Source organism: Bufo gargarizans, chromosome 1 (assembly GCF_014858855.1).
Source record: "Bufo gargarizans isolate SCDJY-AF-19 chromosome 1, ASM1485885v1, whole genome shotgun sequence".
NCBI lineage: Eukaryota > Metazoa > Chordata > Amphibia > Anura > Bufonidae > Bufo > Bufo gargarizans.
In genome coordinates this window covers 243,909,565-243,934,024 of record NC_058080.1, presented here as the reverse complement: position 1 = coordinate 243,934,024, position 24,460 = coordinate 243,909,565, and the positions used below count along the sequence as shown (strand labels likewise).

The window sequence follows — 24,460 nt, the reverse complement described above, 5'->3', positions numbered from 1 at the left end:
AATAAGTCAGTATTAGAGTGTGTCATTTGCCCCCATGACATTCTAGCCGTACTGCAAGGGCACCTTCCTGCCTGCTACAACACTGAATGGCTCATCCAGGCTGTGAGCCAATAAGGACAAGCCTTCCCCCCACTTCCTCTCAGGATCATCTGAGCAATCTTCTTTTGCCTCCCTCGTGCTTTTTTCCGCTGAAACATGCAGTAAAATGGCACTGCACATCGTTGTACTGGATTCAAAGAGAACCTGAAAAGTGAATTTTTGGGAAGTTCAGAACGAACTGATTCATTGATCTGTACAGCAAATCAGTTTTTTTCATCTTTATGCGTTCTAGACCTACACCTACAGGGCCATACACCTAACCTGGCCCTGAAAATCTCTTACCTGCGCCACTGCTCCAGGTAGTGTAGCAAGTGCAGAGACTCTACTGCCAACAGAGGAGCAACGACTGTGCATGCGCAGCTACACTTCTGGGTAGTGGCGCCTGAACAGTCAGTGCTCTAGAAGTGGCACATGTGTAGTCGCTGTTGCTTCATTTTTTGAACAGGCTAAGGTCCACAATTATTTTTTTCCTTTTTGTGTTCTAGTGAATTTCCCTCTGTTAATTTTCTACAAGTAGAAAACCTTTGCTCAATCAGTCCTTACCCGGAAATTTCCTACTCCCCCAGATTATACCTGGTTTTAGAAATCATCAAGCAGTACTATGACACTACGACCTACCCAAAACTCATAGCTCTTCTATATGGGTCTCTGTTATCTTCAGATAATGGGGTTATCTCAGTATATATATATATATATATATATATATGGTTAGAAGTCAGGACTGTCTAGATCCTTCTCTGAACCTCAGTTGCAATAATCCACAAACTTTCCCATGGTTTCTCAAAGGGGGGCAGGAGAACCCCTATAAAATTTTAACATGTTGGTATAAAACACCTTCAGTTCTTGAAAGATGTGGGAGATGTGGTTCTGATCTTTTCTGGGACTGTCCGATGGTCAGAGACTATTGGACCAGGATTGAAGCTACTCTCCGACAGGTTTGTAACCATTTGATTAAATTGATCCCTTAGGCTGTGCTGCTTTGAATGCAAAACCAGCATTGGCGTCCAACAAAAACGGACCTTTCGACCCACTTAATCCAGGATGCTGAGCTCCTTATCCCTCTTCAATAGTTTAAGACATCACCCCCTACCATTACTATGTGGTATGAAAAAGTAGACCAGATGCTTAGAATAAAGGAGTTGGCTGGTTGGGAATTAAGATCCCTTAAACTTTGGGGCCTTTGGTAGCACTTCAGAAAGTTACCGGAGCCTGAGAATTAGTGCTTAGATTGTCTGTGTCCTTATACTAATTTCATTTGCCTCAAAATATTGCATTCAAGTTTTATTGTTTATTATAACCTTCAGAATATACTGTATAAAGTTTTTGGATCGTGGGCTCTCGCCTTTGTCACTAGCCCAGGAATATATAGCCCAACTATTGTTATTGCATTTCTTTATCATATTTCCTTTCTTCTGCCTTCCACCGGTTCCCCTCCTTCTTCCACCACACCCACCATCTTTGCACTCTACCTCCAAGAGCTTCATGGATGCCGCTCCAAATGTTGGTATTGATGTTGGGTGGGTTCTTCTTTACATTGACTCTTTTTGTATACTGTGATTGGCTATGTATGTTTCTCTTTAATATCTTTCAGTAAAAAGATTTTGATAAATTTGCATATGCATTTATTTCAGCTGCAATGAAGGCCTGAACTCTGGAATTCTTGGAGCAGGTGCAGTACAACGGTGCAAAAAAAACTGCAGATATGGAAGATTTGAGAGAAGTGTCAAAGTGTCAAAATTGTCCTAAGGCTGTAAGTAAAATAAGAAAAGAGTCATCTCAAAATGTGCAGTAAATGAAGATTAAAGTTCATCTGTGTTATATACAGTCCTGAGTCAACTATACAAAATACAATATGATGACCTGACATGGTGATTAATCAAGATTTTCTGGATTAAGATCTAGATTTGATTTGCCTGTGGTAATACCTATTGCATGATGTTCAAAATAAGTAATATGCTCTCTACTGTAGGCTAAATATATATTGCATTGTGTGTGTGTCTTTGTGTGCAATGTGTGTGAAAATCAGAGGGTACGAGCCATTATGCAAAAAGTTTAAATGCATGAGTTCTTTTTTTAGTCGGTCACTAAGACAGACCCATTAAAACTAAATAAAAGTCAGCTGATATAAAGCGGGCCTAGCTGTGTTAAACGTGTCTGGTTTTGGAAGAATGCGGACAAGACTCAGGGCATGCTGGACATTTTTAAAAATACAGATCCTGCACCACAGCTCCGGTTTTCCCGGATATGCTCTGTTCACCTGTTGGTGACAACACATGACCACTGCATCCAGTCACTGGCACCAAGCAATGGTCACATGTTGTTGTCAACAGCTGTGTCAACAGAACACGGAAGGGGGATTCGGAGCGGCAGCGCAATGTGCTCGGTAAGTTATGGTCTATTTTTCACTCCACGTGTTGTCTGGTTTCTTCTTCCTGAACTCCTTTAAGATGGCCCTACACAATTTTAAAAGCTGCACAAATAAATTATTATCCCTCTGTATTGTTGGCCAGGGAAGCACGTCAAATAAGAGGATGCTAAATCTTAAACAGATAGATATCCCACTTATGTATTGCTCCCTATACTCTTCTTAGGTAACCATTAAAATGAAGACAACAAAGCAGCTCAGAGGAATGGCAGTCGGTATACTAAGGCCAAGTTCTTACTTCAGTTATTTGGTCAGTTTTTTCGATCAGTTATTGTGAGCCAAAACCAGATGCGAGTCGAAAGCACAGAACAGGTGCAGGTCTGTCCATCATACTTTATCTCTGAGTAGGCTTCACTACTGGTCTTGGCTCACAATAACTGATGGAAATAACTCACTAAATAACTGAAGTGAGAACTTGGCCTTAGGGCAGACTAGATGGACCATGTGGTATCTTTTCACCATTAATCTTCTATGTTTAATCTCTTAGACTAAGGAAATTATGGAATATTGGATAGTCAGAAAACATTAAAAGGGGTTGTTCAGGATTAGAAAAAAAGGGTTTGCTTTTTTCAAAAAGAGTGACATGTCCTCCCATAGGCTGTGTCTGATATTGCAACAACTTTTCCTCGTTTGAGTATAAGTGGCGATACCAGACACAGCCTATGGGAATACATGGCTGCATTTCCGCAAAATAAGACTAGAGATGTCCAATTCACCCAGTTGTCATGTTAGATTTGGGGCTGAATAAATTTGCTCAAATCAAAAGTGCCCTGATCTTTCTAAAAAGTCGTGCATGACCTTCTTGGTCTCCTAGTACTGTATCCAACCCATTTCAAGCTCTTTAACACCATAACAGCATTAGTAATGTCAAAGCGACACCAAAATATCTGCCTATGGGTATACAGATAAAAGCTGGCGGTAACAATCAGCCTGTATAAAAACACACTGCACCATTGGATTTTTTATGTTTTTGAAAAATAATACAATATTCAGCAACTGTGATGCAGGAAAATGCATCAGGCAGTATATTATCAGCACCAGGATTATAACTACAAACGATTTGGTGCAAATTATGTGACGTGTACATTGGGCTGAACTTAGGATAGGTCATCAATAGTAAAAGCCAGGACTACCCCTTTAATAAGAAGTAAATAATAGAAGTGAAATGTACAAGACATATTGCAGAAGTAAAGCGTACCTTTCACCAGCCCGCATGAGGGCAAATCCTTCATTGATCTTTTCCAGTGATAGATTATGTGACACCAGTTTATCCAAATCAAACTTTTTCGTGTTGTAATCTGAAACTAACTGTGGAACAAACTGCTTACTCTTCACCCCTAAAAAAGGAATGATGCATATTATATTTAAGGACTCTTGGAATGTATGTAAAGTTGTTGTAGATTTATCAAAACTTGTGTAAAGAAAAACGGGCTTAGTTGCCCATAGCAACCAAAGGTGGGATCTGATGCTATGGGCGACTAAACCAGTTTTCCTTTGCTTCAGTTAGATATTGAGTCATATATAGCAAATGAAAATACTGGTAAGCTCAGACAACCAAACAACCTATTTAACCCCTTAAGGGCTCATGCACACGGCCGTTCCGTGCATTAGGGACCTCAATTTGCGTTCCCCAATGCACGGGCAACATCCGTGTGGCAGCCAGGACGGATCAAGACCCATTCAACTTGAATGGGTCCGTCATATGTCCACACCGTAAAAAAATAGAACATGTTCTATTTTTTTTGCGGTGCGGAGGCATGGACAAAAAAAACACGAATACACACTGTAGTGCTTCTGTGGGTTTCCGATCCGTGCTTCCGTTCTGCACCGCATTTCCCAGATTGTAGACCCATTCAAGTGAATGGGTCCGCAACCGTGATGCGGGGTGCACACCTCCGGTGCCCGTGTATTGTGGACCCTAATGGTGAGAATGTTTTGATCCTAAATAACCAGACAATTTTTTTTTTTTGCCATTTTGTGCACATAATGGTGGTTTAACCCCTTAAAGATTAGGCCTGTTTGGGCCTTAACAAACAAGCATTTCATTTTTTGCTTTTTATTTGTCAGAATTTTTATTTTTCCATTGATGTATGAGGGCTTGTTTTTTTGCATAATGAGTTTTTTTTTTTTCAGTGGCACCATTTGGGAAAAAATAGCAATTCTGGGATGTTATCGCCTATATTTTTACCAGTTTAGACTAGATGCTGAAAATATTTTTTTTTTATATTTTTTGTTCTATTTCCTATACATGTATACCTGTATAGAGATCATTGTGCAGGGAGGGGGAGTATATAAGCTTTGACAATCACCCGCTGTAAATGGTAATTCCTGTGTTACGCATACAGAGATGTTATCTGTAACTATAATCCTGCTTATAATGACAATGAGATGACTGCAGAACATTACATACAAGATTGTATATTAATATAGTAATATGGAAATAAAAAAACTTGATTTAAACAATAGGTTATTTTTTTATGACATATTTCCTTTAAAGGGGTTGTCCGGGTTCAGAGCTTTACCCCACTCAGCCCCTCTGACATAAGCATCGGAGCATTTCATGCTCCGGTGCTCTCCCGTGCCCTGCGCTGAATCACACAGGGCAAGGAATTTTTCTGGAGATCTGGTGAAACGGCTAGGGCAGCGCTAAAACCCGCCCATTAGTGGTGGTGATATCACCGGGAACACTGCTAGGCAGAAGCCCCCACCTAGCAGTGCAAAAATATAAACAAGAATCTATTGCCCTGCACAATACATGAAATGCTCCGATGCTTATGTCAGAGGGGCTAAATGGGGGAAGAAGGGGATATGTCCGGGTTCAGCTCCAAACCCGGACAACCCCTTTAACCCTTGCTAAAGAGGACTCCCTGGCTAGATGAATATTATATATAAACACCAAAATGGACAAAAATAAAGTAACTTTTTGTTATTCTATTAATTATTTTTCACACTTTATCCTTATTTAACATTTTCATAACAGGGCCTATCTTTAAATGCCTAAATGTCCTTGGCAAAATGTAACCGAAATAACTATTGTAAAGGTAATTTTTTAACTTTATTTGCCACTCATATCCCTTATTTGCACACTATAAGGCTACTTTCACACTAGCGTTAATATTTTCCAGTTATGAGATCCGTCATAGGGTCTCAATACCGGAAAAAAAGGCTTCCGTTTTGTCCCCATTCATTGTCAATGGGAACAAAACGTAACTGAACAGAACAGAAGGCACCAAAATGCATTTCATTCCGTTCTCACACCGGAGAGCAGTGCGGTTTGCTTTCCATCCTGGGATGCAGAGCAAGACAGATCCGTCCCCATTGACTTGCATTGTGGGTCATTGTGGGTCATTTCTCTGACACAATCTGACACAATAGGAAACGGATATGTCCCCTATTGACTTTCAATGGAGTTCATGACGGATCCGTCTTGGGTATGTTTAAGATAATACAACCGGATCTGTTGTATTATCAGTAACGGAAGCCTGCCGGATCCAGCAAAAACGCTAGTGTGAAAGTAGCCTAAATACTGGAGATTAGCTTCTTAATGTCATTTGGACCTTTGTTATTGAACAGCAATGAGGGTAAATCATTCAAATACACATTACTATACCTCCAAATACTGAGCCTTTCACTGTGCGTCCAGTAATCAACATCATTGGATCAAACGTAATGGTTTTTGTTAAACTTGGAACTCCAATAAATACTGTTGTCCCATAATTAAAGTTACTTGAATAAATGGCAGAAGTCTGTAGGACACAAGCATATGAATGAAATAAAATCTAGAACTTAGGGTAAATCTGAAATTAAGATAATCAAACACTAAATAATAAATAAGTGAATGGCACAAATTCAGCATTAGGCTCTCTTCACGCTGGCATTAATGGTTTCCATCAAAAATATACTGTGTTCTTATTTTTGCTGTCTCAAAAAATGGGACCCCGACAGAAACCTGATAAAACCAATTATGGTCAATGGGGTCTTCTGTATTTATTAGTATCCATTGCTAACTGGACCCAGCTTAGCTGTTGTGGCACCAGTATAAACTGAAGCTATTATACTAGTGTGAACAGAGCTTTACTGTACAGGTTATTAGTTATTAGTGTTATTTTATTCTTCTGATTTCCACACTGGTACACATCGATACTCTATGTTCCAAATAGGTCATTAATATCTGATCGCTGGGGGTCCAAATCCCAGCACCCCTGCCAATCATTTGTTTAATGAGGCGGCACTCATGCAAGCACTACTTTCTCATCAGGATTAGGGCCCATTCAGACAGCCGCGGTGCTTTGTGGATCTGCTATTTGCTGTGTGTGTTACGCAATTTGTGGACCGCACATGGCCACAACCATAATAGAAAATGCCTATTCTTGCCCGTGGAACGGATGCAGACTCATTCATACGGCTATCTGAATGAGCCCTTACACTGTGCGTCTACTCGCTTGTCTCCACAACTGGAGATCCTATTCACTTGACACGACGCGCAGTGTAATCTTGAGGATAGGTCTGCAATTTGTACCAGCTGCATAACCCGTTTAAGACTGGCATTTCCAACACTATTATTATTTTTTTTAAAATATGATGTACAATAAATCAGAATCATTCAGTCACGTGAGGTGTAATTTTGTGCTCGTTTTCTGGTGCATCTCTTGTTCAATGTGTCATTCCATGGAGGTTCTGCCTATGCCCCACCCAGGGGCATAGCTATAGTGGAAGCAGAGGAAATGGCTGCTACAGGGCCAGTATTATACAATGACATTATATACAGTGACAGTATATACAGTAATATGACATACAGTACGTGTAGGAAACGGATGGAACGGCTGCCTGGTCTGGTCTGAGAGTGCTATCTTGACTACCCAAAGGAGTTAAGGTTGCACAGGAGAAGGGGATTGCTGGGGAAGATGGGGGCATTCAAAAATGTATTCTGGGGCCCAGTGAGTTGTAGTTACTCTATTGGCCAAACCCTTCCCACCCACATTTTGTAAAATTGATGAGTATAGTGGAAAAAGAAGAAAGGTTTCAAATTTTGATGCACAATGGAATTTGTGCCAAAATTTGGGTATGCCGATTTTAGCGCAGTGATACATTTCCCTCCTTTATCTTCACTAACTGTTATACTGGGCAACCAATAAGAAGGCATAAGGCATATAATAAAGTGTTTTCTAGCCACAGTATCTACACATATACAGTTTTTGTTTGCTTCCTTACCGCCCCTCAACATACTGTCTCCTGTTATGTTTGAGGTGAGATGACCAGCTTTAGGGAAAAAAACATGATATTGTGATGCTATATGCTATATTTATTATTTGGCCACCCAGTGGTTGCAGCGTGTATTGCAGCCTATCAAAGTTTTTTCTAGCACGTTGGGATAGTGTTTTATATTTGTATGATACAAATTAAAAGTTAACAAAATTTGTTCAAAAAGAAGGGTGGCGTCATCTGTATCTATTGTGGCATTTACTTACCATAGTTTCAATATTGCCAATACATTCAAATGCATAGTCTACTCCACCATACGTTTGTTCAATCAGCAGCTGTGCAATGGGTTTTTCAGTGTCTTGTGGGGCAATGCATTCAGTTGCGCCAAGCTCTTTAGCTTTTTCAAATTTGTCTTTCTTGATATCTATTCCAATGATACGAGAAGCTCCTGCCATTTTACAGGCAATGACAACTGAAAGTCCAACGCCACCTAATCCAAACACAGCACATGTGGATCCCGGCTTTACCTGCCAAAAAGTAAAATAAGGTTCATTGAAAACACATGCAAATTTTTTGGGTTTTTTCATACATTTTATGTATTTAATTTTTTTTGCAAAAATGTCATATTCTGTAGTATTAATCTGAATGGAGATTGCAAAAATACATGCATGCATTTGGATGTTTAGTATGGATTTTTGATTGCTGAAACTTTTGCCACGAATCTACATAATGTCTGTGGTGACTTACCAACCATACCTGATGGTAGATGTTGGGGGAAGAAAGGCTCAGGCATGGTGATCCTTTGTTCCAAATTGAAATAAAGATACAAATTCAGCCCCAAAGGGTATCTGGTCAACAGATATTTCATGTATGGTCATCTGAGCTGCTGTTTTTACACTACAGTTTTTTGCGTGGAAAATGGCTTAAATCTATGAAAGCAAGAGGGCTGGCATAGAGTTAAAGGGGTTTTTCCATCTCAGACAATCAGGGCATATCCCTAGGATATGCCCCCATTGTCTCATAGGTGTGGGTCCCACCTCTGGAACCCTTAACTACACTGAGAGCGAAGCCCTGAAAGTGGAGGAGGGTGCACTGTGCATGCTCAGCCGCCCTCCATTCATTTCTATAGGGCCACCGCAAATAGCCAAGCGCTGGCTCAGCTATTTCCATCAGCCCCATAAAAATGAATGGGAGCGGTGGCCATGAAAGGACGGTGCGCTCCCATTCACTTTTATGGGGGGAGGATTTGATGGTACCCAGGGAAACCTGGAGTCCTCCGGCCACCACCTTCCCGCTCTATTCTCTATATAAGTCTCAGCGCATCTATCAGACAATGGGGACATATACTAGCAATATGCCTCCCCTGTCTCAGATGGGAATACCCCTTTAAGTATGTCACATGGTCTGCCGGACAAAGCGCCTCTTATGTAGAGGCGCAGATAACTTTGGTCCATCCTCCGGCACTTGAGACCAGTCTTACTAAAGGTCCCCCTATGTCACTTTCCTATTTCAACATACATATTTTTTACTCTGCGCACTTTATACCTCAGCAGTCTTTACAACAGATCCGTATCCTGTCGTGAAGCCGCATCCTATGAGGCAGACACTACCCAGAGGTGTCTCATCATCAATTTTTGCACAATTTAATTGACTGACTACAGTATATTCAGAAAATGTGCTGGTGTTCATAAAATGATGGATTTGCTTCCCTTTGCAAGTAAATCTTGTTGTTCCATCAGACATCAAACCGTCTACAGATTTGCCCTGACTGGTAAGAGAGAGAAAATTGTAAGAATATGTATGAACAATATCACGTTGACTTTGTTGAACAATTTTTACAACTGTTCATCAATTAAAACATCAATTTATTTCTTTATGAACATACACTATAATCATTTCTACACAGATGAACCAATCTATATTATGGACTGAGCTTTTGCCTAATTCTAGTAAATAATTAGTACATATTGTACATATGAGCAACTATTGACATTAACCTCTTAATGACCACAAATATGTGTTTTTATAGTGGTTATTAAAGGGCCTTTTTACTACAGCCTAGAATAACAGCCACACGGGTCTCTCATGCAGCGATGCGCCGGGCTACTGCTTTGTTTAACCCCTTAGATCCCACGGTTAATGGCGACCATGTCATCTAAGTAGTTTAGGGAGAGGGAGCTCTGTCTGTCAGGCATCGGCTCCCTGTGAATAAGATTGCAGGGTGCAAATGTCTTTATATGGCTGCCGGGACCCTAATGAAGGCCACTAGTCTATCAGGCATTTCAGAATAGTAATGACAATATAATACACTATACTGCATAAGGAGTACAGTGTATTGTAGAGATCAAAGGATAACATGTCAAAGTCCCCTTCTGCGACAAATAAGTAGTGAAAATAAGAATTAAATAAAGCTTTATCTAAAATAAATCCAAGTGGGAAAAAAAAGAAAAATATACCCTTTTCCATATACCCTTTTTGCTTATTTGTCCCAAAACAAATGTATATATAAAATATACGCAAATATATACATGTACCATTTTATAATACGCACTGGTTTATAAGATGCACCTAGATTTTAGCAGAGCAAAATCATGAAAAAACATTTATCAGACCTCCAAATTAGACCCCAATCTGCATGAGACCTCAGAGCAGACCCCCATATCAGACTTCAGATAGGATCGCCATTTCAGACTCTTATGTAAAGTATTCACCATAAAATGTATTTTATAAAAAATAATCAGTTATTTTTGTGAGATTTTTTCTATTTAATATTTTTATTACCTTATTTTTCACTTTATAAGACACTCCTGATGATAAGACAAACCTAGGTCCCCGTAGCAGATATTAAACACCCATATCAGATCCTCAAATCAGAACCCCATATTAGATCTCAGATCAAATGATCAGACCCCATATCAAATCTGAAGATCAGACCCCATATCAGATCCTCAGATCAGAACTCCGTATCAGATCCTCAGATCAGACTCCCATATCAGATTCTCAGATCAGAACGCCATATCAGACCTCAGATCAGACTTCCATATCAGATCCTCAGATCAGACCCCCATATCAGACATCAGATAAGACCCGCATATTAGATTCCAATATCAAACCCCCATATCAGACTTCAGATCAGACCCCCATATCATATTTTTTATATCAGCCCCCTCTCAGATTAGACCCCCATATCAGACCTCACATCAGAACCTCATATTAGATTCCCATATGAGACCCCCATATGAAACCTTAGAACAGAACCCCAATAAGACCCCTATATCAGACCCCTATATCAAACCTTTCAGATTAGACCCCCATATCAGACCCCAATATCAGATTTAAAAAAAATAGAATAACCTTTCCAGACAGAGTACTGCACTCATCGCTCTCTGGTCTTCTCCAGATCTGCACTGTACTGTGACTTGATGTTGCACAGAGTCAGGTCATAGTGTGTGCACTACGTCCTGATGCTGTACGCAGTTAGGACAGTTCAGTTCAGGAGCGCTGGGCGCGCTTCATTCACTGCACCCCACGCCTATTGCATACTAGTGAGCGCTTCCATAATGGAAGCCGAATATATGGAAAAATATACTTTAAAATATACTTTACTGATACATATAAGCATTAAAATCAGAGCTCTATATGGGCCAGTCAAGTTCTTCCACAACAAACTCACCCAACCATGGGGCACAGTCATGCTGAATCAGAGTAGGCCCATCCCCAAACCATATCCACAAAGCTGGAGTCATACAATTGTCCAAAATGTCTTGGTATGCTTAAGGATGAATATTTCACATCACTTAAATGAAGGGGCATAGACCAATCCCTTAAAACAACCCCATAGCATTATCCCTCCCATCCGCTACTAGCATTTGCCAAAGTCCAGTGCCCAGAGTCCAGTGATGGCGTGCCTTACTCTACTCCATCCAACACTTGGAATTGTGCTTGGTAATGTGAAGTTTGCATGCAGCTGCTCAGCCATGGAAACAGTGGCGTAAACTGGCCCCCCCAGGCAACTTCGCAACCTCCTCCTCCCATGAAACCCCACTCCTGTGGCTAGTCAAGATCACTCTCTTAGACCAGACCCAGCAGCCACTTCGTCCATTTCCTACAGTGTCTCTGTATATTATGCCATGGTATAATACTGTTGAGGAGACCCTGACAATAAAATATTTTAGTCCTCCGCCTGGGTGGGCCCCTTCTGAGTTCGGGGCCCAAAGCAGCCGTTTCCCCTGCATGGAAACCCATACCATGAAGCTACTGGTGAACATTTATTGTGCTGATGTTCATGCCAGAAGTGGTTTGTAACTGCAGTCTGCAGTTATTGAGTCAGTAGAGCATTAGTGACTTTCATGCACTATGTGCCTCAGCACTCAGCAACCCCACTCTGTAACTTTCTGAGGTCTGAGATTTGGCTGAGTTTCTGTGGTCCCTAAAAGATTTCACTTTGCAATTATCACCACTTACAATTGATTATGAAATATCTAGGAGAGAAGAAATTTAACTGACCGGTTGCAATGGTGACACCCTATTACAGTGACATTCTTGAGTTCAGTGAGCTCTTTAGAACAACCCATAATTTCACATGTTTGAAAAGGCAGACTGCATGGCTAGGTGCTGGATTTTATACTCCTGTGGTAATGGGACTAAATGAAAAGCCTGAATTCAATGATTAACAGGTATGCCCAGATACATCTGTCCATATAATGTATGTAACCCAACCTGGTTTAGATAAATTGATAACATCACAGCAGCGTATTATATGCATTGCCAATGGCAAGAAAATATGTATACACTTACTTTAAAAGACAGAAATTGCTTCTTGGGTTCTTGCAGGAGGGACATTGGTCACACTGACCAATAAAAAGTGGGATAACTTTATCACCTGCAAAATAAAGTATGATATAGATTGTCAGAGTACCAGGTACAGTCCTATATTACAGTTACAAGCTGTGGTAATAGAAAGAAATGAAACCTCACCACTACTATTTGCACCAAAAAAAGGAGGAAAATTAAACCAGCACCTCCATAATGCATATAGAGAAGGACGCAGGTGCATGCTACCTTGGCTGAAATACAATACATACATAGAACTACAAGTAACAGCACACTGCTAAATGCACAAAGACATAAGTAAACTGTGAATTCATGGGGGGAAAAAAACTACATTGTTGCTATAGTTACTGTAAGAAAAAGTAGAAGCTCTTTGCGCATATTATTGATCAAAAATATGTCGGGCCCATCTACCCGTGACAAGGTGGCTTCAAACAGACGGGACCTACTCTAACACATACCTCTCCTGGGCCATCCACCTGCAAAGTAAGATTCAGCTATGTGATACTTCCTACCCAAATACATGCCTCTCGTCAGCTTTTGACCTACAATTGGGAAAGGAAGAATCCAGCTATGTAATGCTACTGATTAAAAGCACCAGGTAGAAGGGCAGGGGTGCATGGTTCCCAGGGGACGCCACTCCCCAATGGGATACACCCCGAAAAAGGGAAAATTAAACCAGCACCTGTTAGTAGTCTGTTTGAAGCCACCTTGTCTTAGGTAGATGGGCCCGACATATTTTTGATCAATAATATGCGCAAAGAGCTTCTTCTTTTTCTTACAGTAAGTATAGCAACAAGGTAGTTTCCTTTTTTCCCATGAATTCACTGCTTACTTATGTCTTTGTGCATTTAACAGTGTGCTGTTACTTGTAGTTCTATGTATGCACTACTATTTGCAGTCATGACCAAGCTATACGAGCACGAGCTTCTCTATGTCAGCCTAACCTAAGCTGAATTTGAAAGCATTGGTCTTAAATTCAAGCTCTCTTTCTAGATTGGTCCATATTGGCAATATAGTAAAACTTTAGCAATATCTGGCCAGCACCCAATTTGTAGTAGAACGCTGCAGCAGGAAGGAGTGGACTCCAAACAAGAAAGAAATCCGGGCAGTCGTATCTTGCTTTTCCATTATGCTTTTAATGAATTCCACGTGTTACATAGGGTATACAAGGACGCGTTTCGGCTATTGTGCCTTTGTCAACAGGTCTGCCTGTTGACAAAGGCACAATAGCCGAAACACGTCATTGTATACGCTATGTAACATGACTGCCGGGATTTTTTTCTTATGGCAATATAGTAAAAGGCAATGTTTCGGCCCCACAGGACCATTTATCAAGCCTCAGAAATAGCATGTTCTTCTTGATCATTAAAAACCTGACAACTCCCATATTTTTCTTCAACTTTACAGATGTAGCAGAACTAAAAAGAATTGTGATAATGCATTCCACAGTGTTATCTCATGACAAAAGCCATTGAAAACCATTAAAAAAGTAAATTAACACTTTCTTGCCATTCTTTACTTAATGTGTTAAGTGTTTATTCCTGTCAATTGCCTGCTCATCGGTGGAGGAGAAAGCTGCACTTACATGTGGTGATCCCCTCTACAGTATGCGGAGGAGCGATCGCTAATGATATTGCTTGTCCCAATACAGAATCATTCTTTGCCGTCAGCGGCTGCTGTTTAGACGGCACGATCTGCAAATGATTATTTAGGTGTCCGCAACAATGATTTATTACACAATGAACAAGCGTATTTCTAGCAGCTTATTTAAAAACATTTTAAAATAGGAATCCTAAGTTGTCTTTGGTACTGAGGTACCAGTCAGTAACAAAGCCCACTTTGGATTCCTATTTTTAAATGTTTTTAAATACGTAGATAGGAATACCGTAGTCATTCACTAAAGTCTCGCTCCACTTCAGCCGAGATGAAGTTTTGTTACACAGAGCCCATACATTTTAATGCTGTACGGAAACAGCATTATAAGTGAAGTTTTTTAACGAATCGACTTTGGATCTATGATTCGCAGCCTGATTCATTCAAGCCTACTCATCCATAATGAATGGATATTAAAGAAATAAAAAATAGAAGGTCTGTACCACAGGACTGGAGAATGATTGAAAGGTAAAAGGGTGTAACCGTGTAACTACCACCCAGTAAGTATATAAATTTGCTAGGAATAAAACAACAGCAAATAGGGAAATTATGCAGAAGGCAAGTCAGGTGTATTCTGACTTTCTCTTGGAAAAGGCCCAGGAGAAACCTTTTGTTAAGGGACAAAAGTATTTATTTGAATCCGGTAGACCAGGGAAACTTATGGCGAGGGTGATTTCTAATCAGGAGCAAAAAAAAGAGAGAGTCAGTATTCGTCCATCCGAGGGTATAATCATTGAAGATCAAGACCGTATAAAGGAAACTTTTCTGAAGCATTTTTTGGAATTATATAATTCAGATAAAGTTATTTTAGATGAAGAGATAGAGTCATATTTGGATTCTATTTCTCCTCCAGTTATTACAGATACCCAAAGAGAATCCCTTGATGTAGAGTTAGAGGCAACACTGAAGGTATGTTCTGGAAACTCCTCCCCTGAGTCCGATGGATTTCCATATGAATTCTATTGTAAATATAGGAAGGTTATTTTTCCTCGTCTTTTGAAGGTGTTCATTGGATCATTAGAGGAGGATAGTTTTCCAGAATCAATAACAGAGGTGTAATAACATTAATATTGAAAAAGGGTAAGGACCCTTTAGATATGGGGTCATATAGGCCAATTTCACTATTGAACATTGAAATGAAGCTTCTCTCAAGGATTCTGACTACAAGGCTATCCAAAGTTATTTCATCAGTTATACATCCCGATCAGAATGGGTTTATTCCCAATAAAGGTATTCATTATAATTTGCATCGGTTGTATGCGAATATTCAGTCTTCCGGGGGGGTCTCTCGCTCTAGTCTGTCCTCCTTAGACGCCTCTAAGGCGTTTGACAGGGTGGAGTGGGGATTCCTCTGGAAGGTTTTAGGAAAAATGGGATTCGATACCAGATTCATAAATATGATTAAGCTTTTGTATAAGTCCCCTACTGCGAGATTGAATATTAATGTTAGTTTGACAAGGAGTTTTTCCTTGAATAGAGGTACCCGTCAAGGATGTCCACTTTCTCCATTATTATTCAATATTTATATTGAGCCTCTTGCTACTAGGGTTAGGCAAGATACTAGGATTGAAGGGTTTGGGATATCAGGAGTAGAGGACTGCATTTCCCTATATGCAGATGATGTCCTGTTTTTTATAAATTATACTAACACTGTACTTCCAGAACTTATTCAAATAGGTAACTCCTTTGGTGCAGTCTTGGGCCTGGATATTAACTGGTCAAAGACAACTCTTATGCCTGTAGAAAGACCCGAATATTCTATTGATGGGCCCTTGAGTATGTTAAAGATCACCAATTTATTTGAATACTTGGATATGATATCGCTCAAGATTGAAGATTTTTTACAGCTCAATTTGATCCCATTGATTAGTAAATTGAGGTAAAAAATGACGGTATGGCTTCGACTTCCCTTATCTAGAGCTGACAGAATATCCCTGGTGAAAATTGTGATGTTACCCCAACTCATCTATATCCTTAAGAATTCTCCAATATGGATTGAGGACATGTTTTTTTAATTTAGTTCAGAGAATTATTAATGATTTACTTTGGGGAAGAAAGCGGGTAAGGTAAAAGTTGGAGTTCCTTTATGAGCCGATGGAACAGGGAGGGTTAAATCTTCCCAACTTTAAGGGCTATTTTATAGCTGCACAGCTATGGCTATATTGCCAATCGGAGAAATGTTTACTCTGTCGGACTTTGGTTAGGAGCTCCTTATATGATAATATGTTCACGCTATTAGAGTCCGGGGGATTGTCCCATATTCAACAGGACTATATAGAGTCTAGGAAGTTATTTATTAAAGTGTGGGGTACTATTAAAGGATGGTTGGGAATAAGAGGATCTCTTTACTGTACGCCTCTCTGGCATAATCATCCCCTATAAGTATTGGCAAAAAAATTATATTTTATATGTTGCACAGGTGGTGGGAAATGGAATTATACTCCCATTCTTGGAGTTGGCACAAAGGGAACATATAGTTAATTTATCCTGGTTTAGGTACTTTTAGTTATTTTCGGCACTTTCTAGTGTAAAGGGGAAGTTTATGTTTGAGAAAGATACTTCTACACCTTTGAATGCTTTGATGGGAAACTTGGGTCAGAAGGTCAAGATTTACCAACTTTATAAATTGTTGTTGGAAGCACTATTTAATAATATATGCTCCCCCAGACAAAGAGCTTGGGAAGTGGATTGTGCAATGATTCAATTAGGTGATTGGGAAAATATATTGGTTAATTTAAGATTAGTGTCTCATAATTTCAATCACGTGGTGGTTCAATTTAATATTTTGCATCAAATATATGTCTCGCCAGTATGGCTTAACAAACGTGGTTTAAGAAATACTTCCAATTGTCCATGGTGCGATTCACTTGGAGCTGACTATCTACATATGAATATTGGAGGGCAATTAACAACTGCATTACCCAAAAACTGAAAGTATTGATTTTGTTTTTACGATACAATGTTGGATACTTGGTGATCTTTCCCAGGTTAATTGTTATAAGTATAAATTGTTTATCTTAATTAAAGTAATGTTTTTGGTGAGACTTTTGATTACAAGAGTCTGGTTCTCACAAAATCCTTCTAATTTATATACATGGTTAAATTTGGTTAACTTGGTTAATAAGATTAAGAGATATGAAAATATTCTACATAAACAAAGAAATACTGAGGAGAAATGTAACAGGATATGAGGGATTTGGAAGCTTTAAGCTTCCTTGCCTCCACCTCAACAGTATCCCCTCCATCAACTTCTCCGTCTTGTTGATGGAGGAGATACTGTAAGAGACGCGTCGCAACGAGGAGGGAGGGTAGATGGAAAGTTGGGGGGTAAGGGTTAAATTGGGAGGGGGAAGAAAAGTAATAATGTCTTTGTGTACATTTGTATTTTGGAATAAATTTTGTATTTTAAATGTATTTTTAAATAAATGTAAATGCATTTAGGGCAGTTTTCATTTTATGGGCTGTCTTTACCTGGAACAGGCACTGTACTGACCGGACTATTTAAACTGCTGTGCCTTGTCCAATGATTAAACTAGTCTTATAATGTACAAAGTGTGTTGGATGACTGCATGCATCTGCCCCGTCTCTTCATAGTATCGTCTGCTGTGTCAGACCTTAAAGGAGTTGTATTGCCATTCAGGGTGTAGCCTGCATCACTTCACTTCTCTGCACTTCCCCAGAAATATTCACCCTGTTTCCTCTAAGTCACTGATGTTCCTGCACCGTTCACTGAGGGTCTGTCTGGCACAGGTGTTTGTATGGAGCCCCCCATGTCTGTAATCGTTGTAATAAAGGTGTGTAACATGATGAGAAAAAAAAGGACATTACAAAGGACCTGGGGACATATTTTACCTGTGGAGAAAAGGGGATTTAAACATCAATACTGGAAAGGATTCTTTACAATCTTAACAGCAGTCAAACTATGGAATGTCCTATCCCAAGAGGTAGTTATGGTAGAAAAATGGAGAAATGCTTATCTAATAGCAGACATCGTTGAAGGTTATAATTAGAAATTGTATAATTGATCTGAGAAAGGTTGAACCTGATGGAACTGTGTCATTTTTCAACCTATGTAAAATTTCAAGAAGACTAAAGAGTCATACCTGGTTTAAAATCTTTAACTTCTTCTCCTACACTTTCCACAATTCCAACACCTTCATGACCAAGAATGACTGGAAATGTAACTCCTTTGAGATTGTCAGTGAGTGCATGTTCATCCGAATGGCAGATTCCTGTAGTTACAATCTGACAAAAATATTCCATGTAAGTTCATAAAAAAATCTAAAACCCAGTTCTCCAGGATAATCATTGTTGTATATTTATGTAATAATTAATTATGTAAGGTTTAAGGGGCTTAAATTGAAGATTTACTTAAAACGTATTTGTTAAGTAATTTAGTCATCGAAAATAATGTGGTAAAATGCCATATGGTCTGCTAACATCAAGATTGGCTGCAGCTGACCTTTCTAGCACTAATTCCAATGATATGTGTAATATCCCAGACCTTGTTTTTATGTTTTATCATGTTCCTGTTTACACTAGCAGATGGGTAAGGTTGGAAATAGTTGACAGTAGGAATAGGACTAACCATCCTATTCTTCCCCTCTTAGTAGGACTGGGCTGACATTAGCAAGACTATTGGGGAGTATGGAAGCATATCCAATTGTTGCTGCTCCAAGGGTCTTACGGACCAGCATTAGATCCATCTTACCCGAGAGACTGCAAGAATATCAAAGGCACAGATACCTGAAAAGCTACAGCATTTAAAATCAGCAGAGTGACCTGCAAACCTCAGCATTTGCAAACCATGTTGAAGGTGAGGGACTATGGCTAAGGCATCCATCACCTAGATTACATCCAGTCCAGACCAACTTAAAGTCTGCATTACTCAGCGGACACCCATAGCCACAAGTGCTAGCACACAGAGTCATCAGTAAGATAGCATACCAGAGATGCCATTAAATGACACTGCCAGCCACCATACCTTATCATCTTGGAAGAGAAATTGCACTATAAACAACTATTGCTGGATGTACTCCAACTCCTATTTTGCAGTGAGTAAAGAGACTTTTATTCTTCTACCTGTGGCCTGATTCCTTATACCGCCTTTTCATTGTACTGATCCCCAGGTGGCTACAGCATGATGGAGTTCACCGTAACACATCATCTCATCGGGACCACTACCACTCCCATCCCCTACACAGGCTCCTTAGGGGTTCTCTGCATATGTTTGTACAAAAACTAACAAAGCTCATTACTTATAGACCACAATGTCAATTATGGTGGTGGCTGCACTTTCAACTACTTCTATGCAGGTGGGAGTGGGGTTTTATCCAAGAAAGTCGAGTTAAGGATAGCTCCAGCAATCCGAAAATTTTGGTAGAAACCTGCTGGCTTTTTTGGAAAGGTTGAGGTGAGAAATGATTTCACTATTCAAAATGATAACAACACAAAGAACACATCTAAAGGTCTATCAAATATAAGAATGAAACTGGATAGCACATCCTCAATACTATGCTTTTATCTAATAGCTGCTTCTCAGCATAATTAACATCGCTTCTCAGCGCAATATATCGCATACCTACCCTATGTTGCATACTGTACATGAGGCATTGGTATACAATTTGATCAAAAAGCATAGGTCCACTCACCACGACCAGGTTGCCTCTTCGAGTGGGAACCTACTCTAACTTTGGCGCGGCACATTTAGTTCCTGATAGCAATGGACATGATGTGTTAGACAACTGTTCACATGGTGCAGTACTGCATGGTGGCCTTTGTTTCTGTGGCGCTGTGCTGGTGGTTTGGTGGGACCCAGTGCCATGGGTGGCATTGTCAGACAGCAGGGTTGCAGTTTGACTTCTGGGTTTTGCCACCTAATAGGGCAGTGCCGCTTTGTCACTGCATTGTGCTGCGCCTTTTTGTCAGAGTAGGTCCCACTCAAAGAGGTGACCTAGGCGTGGTGGGTGGGCTTATGCCTTTTGATCAAAATGTACACTAATGCCTCTTGTACAGCTTGCAGTATAGGGGGCTGTACACTTTAATATTGCTCTGAGAAGCAAGTTTAATTAGATCTAAGCATAGCATTGTGGATGTGTGATCCAGTTCCGATTTTCTCCCCTTGATATACACATCTAAAGGTCCATTTACACTGCACGTCTTAGCAGACAATTGTTGAGAAGGAAGCATTCTTTTCTGACAAATACTTTCTTGTCAGTGAAGAGCATTGAAATTTCATGAAGCGATCTCCTCCACAGTTTGGAAAGGAGCGATTATTATTGCCATCGCTCATTCCCATACAGAACCACTGTTTGCCGGCAACAGAGGCTGTTTAGACAGCCCTAAGCTGCTGGCAAATGATGATTGAGGTGTCCACACAAACAAGCCTTTCATTCATTCATCAGTAATCAAGAGCACCTTTACATGGGCAGATAATTGCTAACAAGCATTCCTACGAAAGGAGATAAAAAAAAAGGAGAATCAAGTCTCAAAATGGCTCAAACATGGACTTCAGCTCTCTCCATAGTTCTACATCTTGGCATGCATTACTTTCTGATATACAGTATTAACCTTTCAGTTTCTTAGCCCAGCAGTTTTTTTTTCTCATTAGCTTTTCTATCAAGAAGTAGCTAATTTCTTTGCTTAGTGCTGCATGCATTAATGAGAAATTATTATTTAATCACACAGTGAGAGACAGAGTGGTGGTTTTACCTTTATCTACAACGTTTTGCACTAGAGAGGTGACTACCCCTTTACACTAGAACAAACAGCTGATTTTTTTCAATTAATTAAAAAGTAATAGTACTTTTAGATACTAAAGAAAGTCTAAGGCCATATTAACACATCCGGTTACGGAATCCGGATTGCCAATGTGTATCCAGATCAAACAATGCATCATATACAGTATATATTTTATGCTGTGAGCAGGGTTGTAGCTATAGGGGAAGCAGGGGAAGAGGCTTCTTTGGGGCCCAAAATCAAATAGGTCCCACCCAGGAGGAGAACTAAAAAAATGTATTCAGATATTTAGATCGGCGCTGCCAGTATCCCAAACCAGATATCCAAAGCAGCTGGGAAGACCAAGTTCCTCCTCTCCACACAAGCACACAGTCAATCACTGCAAGTTGGCCACATTGCCACTCTCTCCTGGTTTCCTCCTCCTGTAATCCCTCTCAGAGACAAACCAGAGAAGATCCAAGATAGTGAAGTACTGCAACACTAGATTCAGTCAAGGATATTTATCATACTTACAGGATATTGTATAAAACATGCATATAATAAAATCAGACGTCCTGGCAAGCCCGACACAGGTTTTGCCATGCTTTTTCAAGGGCCTGGGTGTGGCGAAACCTGGGTTGGGCTTGCCAGGACATCTGGTTTTGTTATATGCGTGTTTTATATAATATCCTGTAAGTATAATAAATATCCTTGGATGAACCTAGTGTTGCAGTACTTCACTATCCTCTGGTTTGTCTCTGAGAGGGATTACAGGAGGAGAAAACCAGGAAAAAGAGAGGGGCCACGCGGCCAGCTTACAGTGATTGTCTGTGTGCTCGTGTGGAGAGGAGGAACTTGGTCTTCCCAGCTGTTTTGGATTTCTGGTTCGGGATATCGGCAGCGCGGATCTAAATATCTGAACTTTGTGGTGAAGGTGGCCTACTTGTATAGATCCTGCAGTGCCAAAAACAGTAGATTCTAGACAATAAGGTTTTCTATTCTTTAAAAATTTTTATTGTCAGGGCCCCCTCAACAGTATTATACAATGACATTATATGCAGAGACACTGTAGGAAATGGACGGAGGGGCTGCTGTGCCTCGACTGAAAGAGCCATCTTGACTAGCCAGAGGAGGGGAATTGCACGGGGGGAGGGGGTTGCGAAGAATTTGCTGGGGTAGGGGGCCCCATTAATTTCTAGTTACACCACTGGCTGTGAGTTTGGGTCACTAAACACATGGTGGGTTCAGATCATATATCACACATGTCCTTAGACTTTCATTACTATTCAAAAGATATAAGCATCAAACTTCCATAGGCTTCTCTACATCATTTAAAAAATACCTGTGAAAATGTTTATACCAAAGGTCACAGTTAAGGATGAGCGAACTTGTGTTTTGCTCATCCCTAGTCACAGTCTTAAAAAAAACTTCATTCCTTATGAATCCATAAGGAAAATCCTTTGCATTTATAAAATCGGGGGCACATGGAAGCACATTTTGGAAGCAGCATGATGAATGTTGCAGAATTTCTTATAAATGTAAACAGAAGGACATACTTTTATTCTTATTTCTTGGGCTTTAGGTGGAGCAACTTCGATTTCTTCAATGGAAAATGGTTGATTTGCTTCCCATGTCACAGCCGCCTTGCATGTAATTACCTGTAATCAGAGTTAATCTAAAGTGACATTCACATATGCTGGGGTCTGTACATTTCACTGTTTACTCACTTCCTGCAGAAAAGAAGATTTACTGTAGCAATGAGATTTTAAAAGTCCTGTTCAGATGAACTGTGTGTTTTCTAGCTTACGTTGCAGTTTTCTTCTAAAGGATCTTCCCCATAGGGCTGTTTCACACGAGCGGATGCCGTGCGTGACATCCGCTGCGTGAATGACAGCCAAGACCCGATGCAGACTGCAGAGGCACGGAGTATTAACATGATTGATAATGCTCCATGCCTCTCTGTGACCTCTTTACTACGAAATCACAGTGACAACTTTATCTCAATGTGATATCGTAGTAAAGAGGTCACAGAGAGGCACGGAGCATTATCAATCATGTTACTGCTCCGTGCTTCTGCTGTCCGCATCGGGTCTTGGCACTCTTTCACGCAGCGGATATCACGCTCGGCATCCGCTCGTGTGAAACAGCCCATACTGTCACATTACATACATCTCCCCGCGTGGCATCGTCCCCGTCCCCGCCTGCGATTGGCTGCCTCTGACACCAGATGTTTTAATCTGCGCACGTGGAGAAGCAGCAGCAGCGGTGCGGGGTGCCAGGTAAGTATATTCATTGTGAGGGGCCCGGCATATGGGGGACTTTTTTATAGTCTTAGATAACTTTATAAGAAATTGGCACTAGGGGGGGGGGCCGTTTTAGTTTTCGCCTCAGGCAGAAGAAAGGCTAGGTGCATCCCTGTACATCTCATAATGATCATTATCATATAATAATCATTACATATGTAGTATACTCTAAAGGGGTTGTCATTTCCTATACTGTGCTAGTACAGCCACCACTGATGGGTGGTCTGTAACCATGCAAACGTGCAGTGTATAATGTTATAGAAAAATGAATTCAGCCAGCAAAGGAGGCAATATGGACGATCACAGTACATTAGTATATGCCTTGTATTTACTTGATCTACATGATAAATACCATATGCAGAACTGAGACAACCCCTTGATAATAATAATTTGAATCACGTTGATTAGAAAAATTCCATATCATCCATAAGGACTGATAGGTCAGTGGTGAAATAAATGATAAGGTCTTTGACCTTTCTAGTTTCTCTGGCCCCATAGTATGATAATGTGTAATACAAAAAAATAGCTGAATAAGTAACTGAAACATTTAGATGTGTCTGAAAAATAAACCATGCACAAATAAAGGTAAGTGTGCGGGAAACAAATCTATGCACTTACCTTGCCTTCTGTCTCCATGTCTTTTTCTGTGCTGTCAGTGAGTAACTTCAATGATCAGAACATTCAATGAGTCGTGTGACAACTCATTTTGCTTTTATTCTCCTAAAGTTAATAATTTTACGCAAGTATATCTGTACATCTGGGGAAGAACCTTTGGCCATATGCTTACAACCATCTCAGATTTCACTTACAATAGCTCAACTAAAATTCTTCACTCTTAACCATTTCAAGACTGGGTGTTTGAACATGTGATCATTAGATAGCTTACAGTATATCATAGACGGCAATAGTTTACTATTGCAGTCTACAGCAAAAATCATCACTGCATTTCTATTAATGGGGTTGTCTCACTTCAGCAAACAGCATTTATTATGTAGACATAGTTAATACAAGACACTTACTAATGTATTGTGATTGTCTATATTGCCTTCTTTGCTGGCTGGATTCATTTTTCCTTCACGTTAGTGGTTGCACACTATAGAAAAAGCACCGGCCTCTCTGGTGGCCAGGAGTGTGGGCTTGTGCTTTTTCCTATAGTGTGCAAGCACGGCCCCTGCTGCTGGATTGCAGGGTGGTCATAAGCATAGATACGAGCAGTGTATAGTATGAT

At 40.2% G+C, this 24,460-nt stretch overlaps 1 protein-coding gene across 1 annotated transcript; it reads right to left on the bottom strand.

Annotated features, from left to right (window-relative positions):
• Positions 1–1,729: 1,729 nt before the first annotated feature.
• LOC122924580 (alcohol dehydrogenase 1-like) lies at positions 1,730–23,868 on the bottom strand. The gene is made up of 9 exons (XM_044275828.1): positions 23,851–23,868; positions 22,486–22,587; positions 18,316–18,457; positions 12,524–12,608; positions 9,272–9,494; positions 7,993–8,253; positions 6,135–6,270; positions 3,723–3,861; positions 1,730–1,847 (listed from the first exon to the last, which is right to left on the bottom strand). The coding sequence occupies exons 1-9, from the start codon at positions 23,866–23,868 to the stop codon at positions 1,823–1,825; spliced, it is 1,131 nt and encodes a 376-aa protein (XP_044131763.1). The 3' UTR covers positions 1,730–1,822.
• Between the last annotated feature and the right edge of the window lie 592 nt (positions 23,869–24,460).

Excerpts from the sequence above, each read along its gene's own strand:
- LOC122924580 (XM_044275828.1), bottom strand. Across the intron at positions 12,609-18,315 it reads AGTTAAAGATTTTAAACCAG|GTGATAAAGTTATCCCACTT; the intron begins GTATGACTCTTT and ends TTTATTTTGCAG. Across the intron at positions 9,495-12,523 it reads AGCAATTTCTGTCTTTTAAA|TCAGGGCAAATCTGTAGACG; the intron begins GTAAGTGTATAC and ends CTCTCTTACCAG.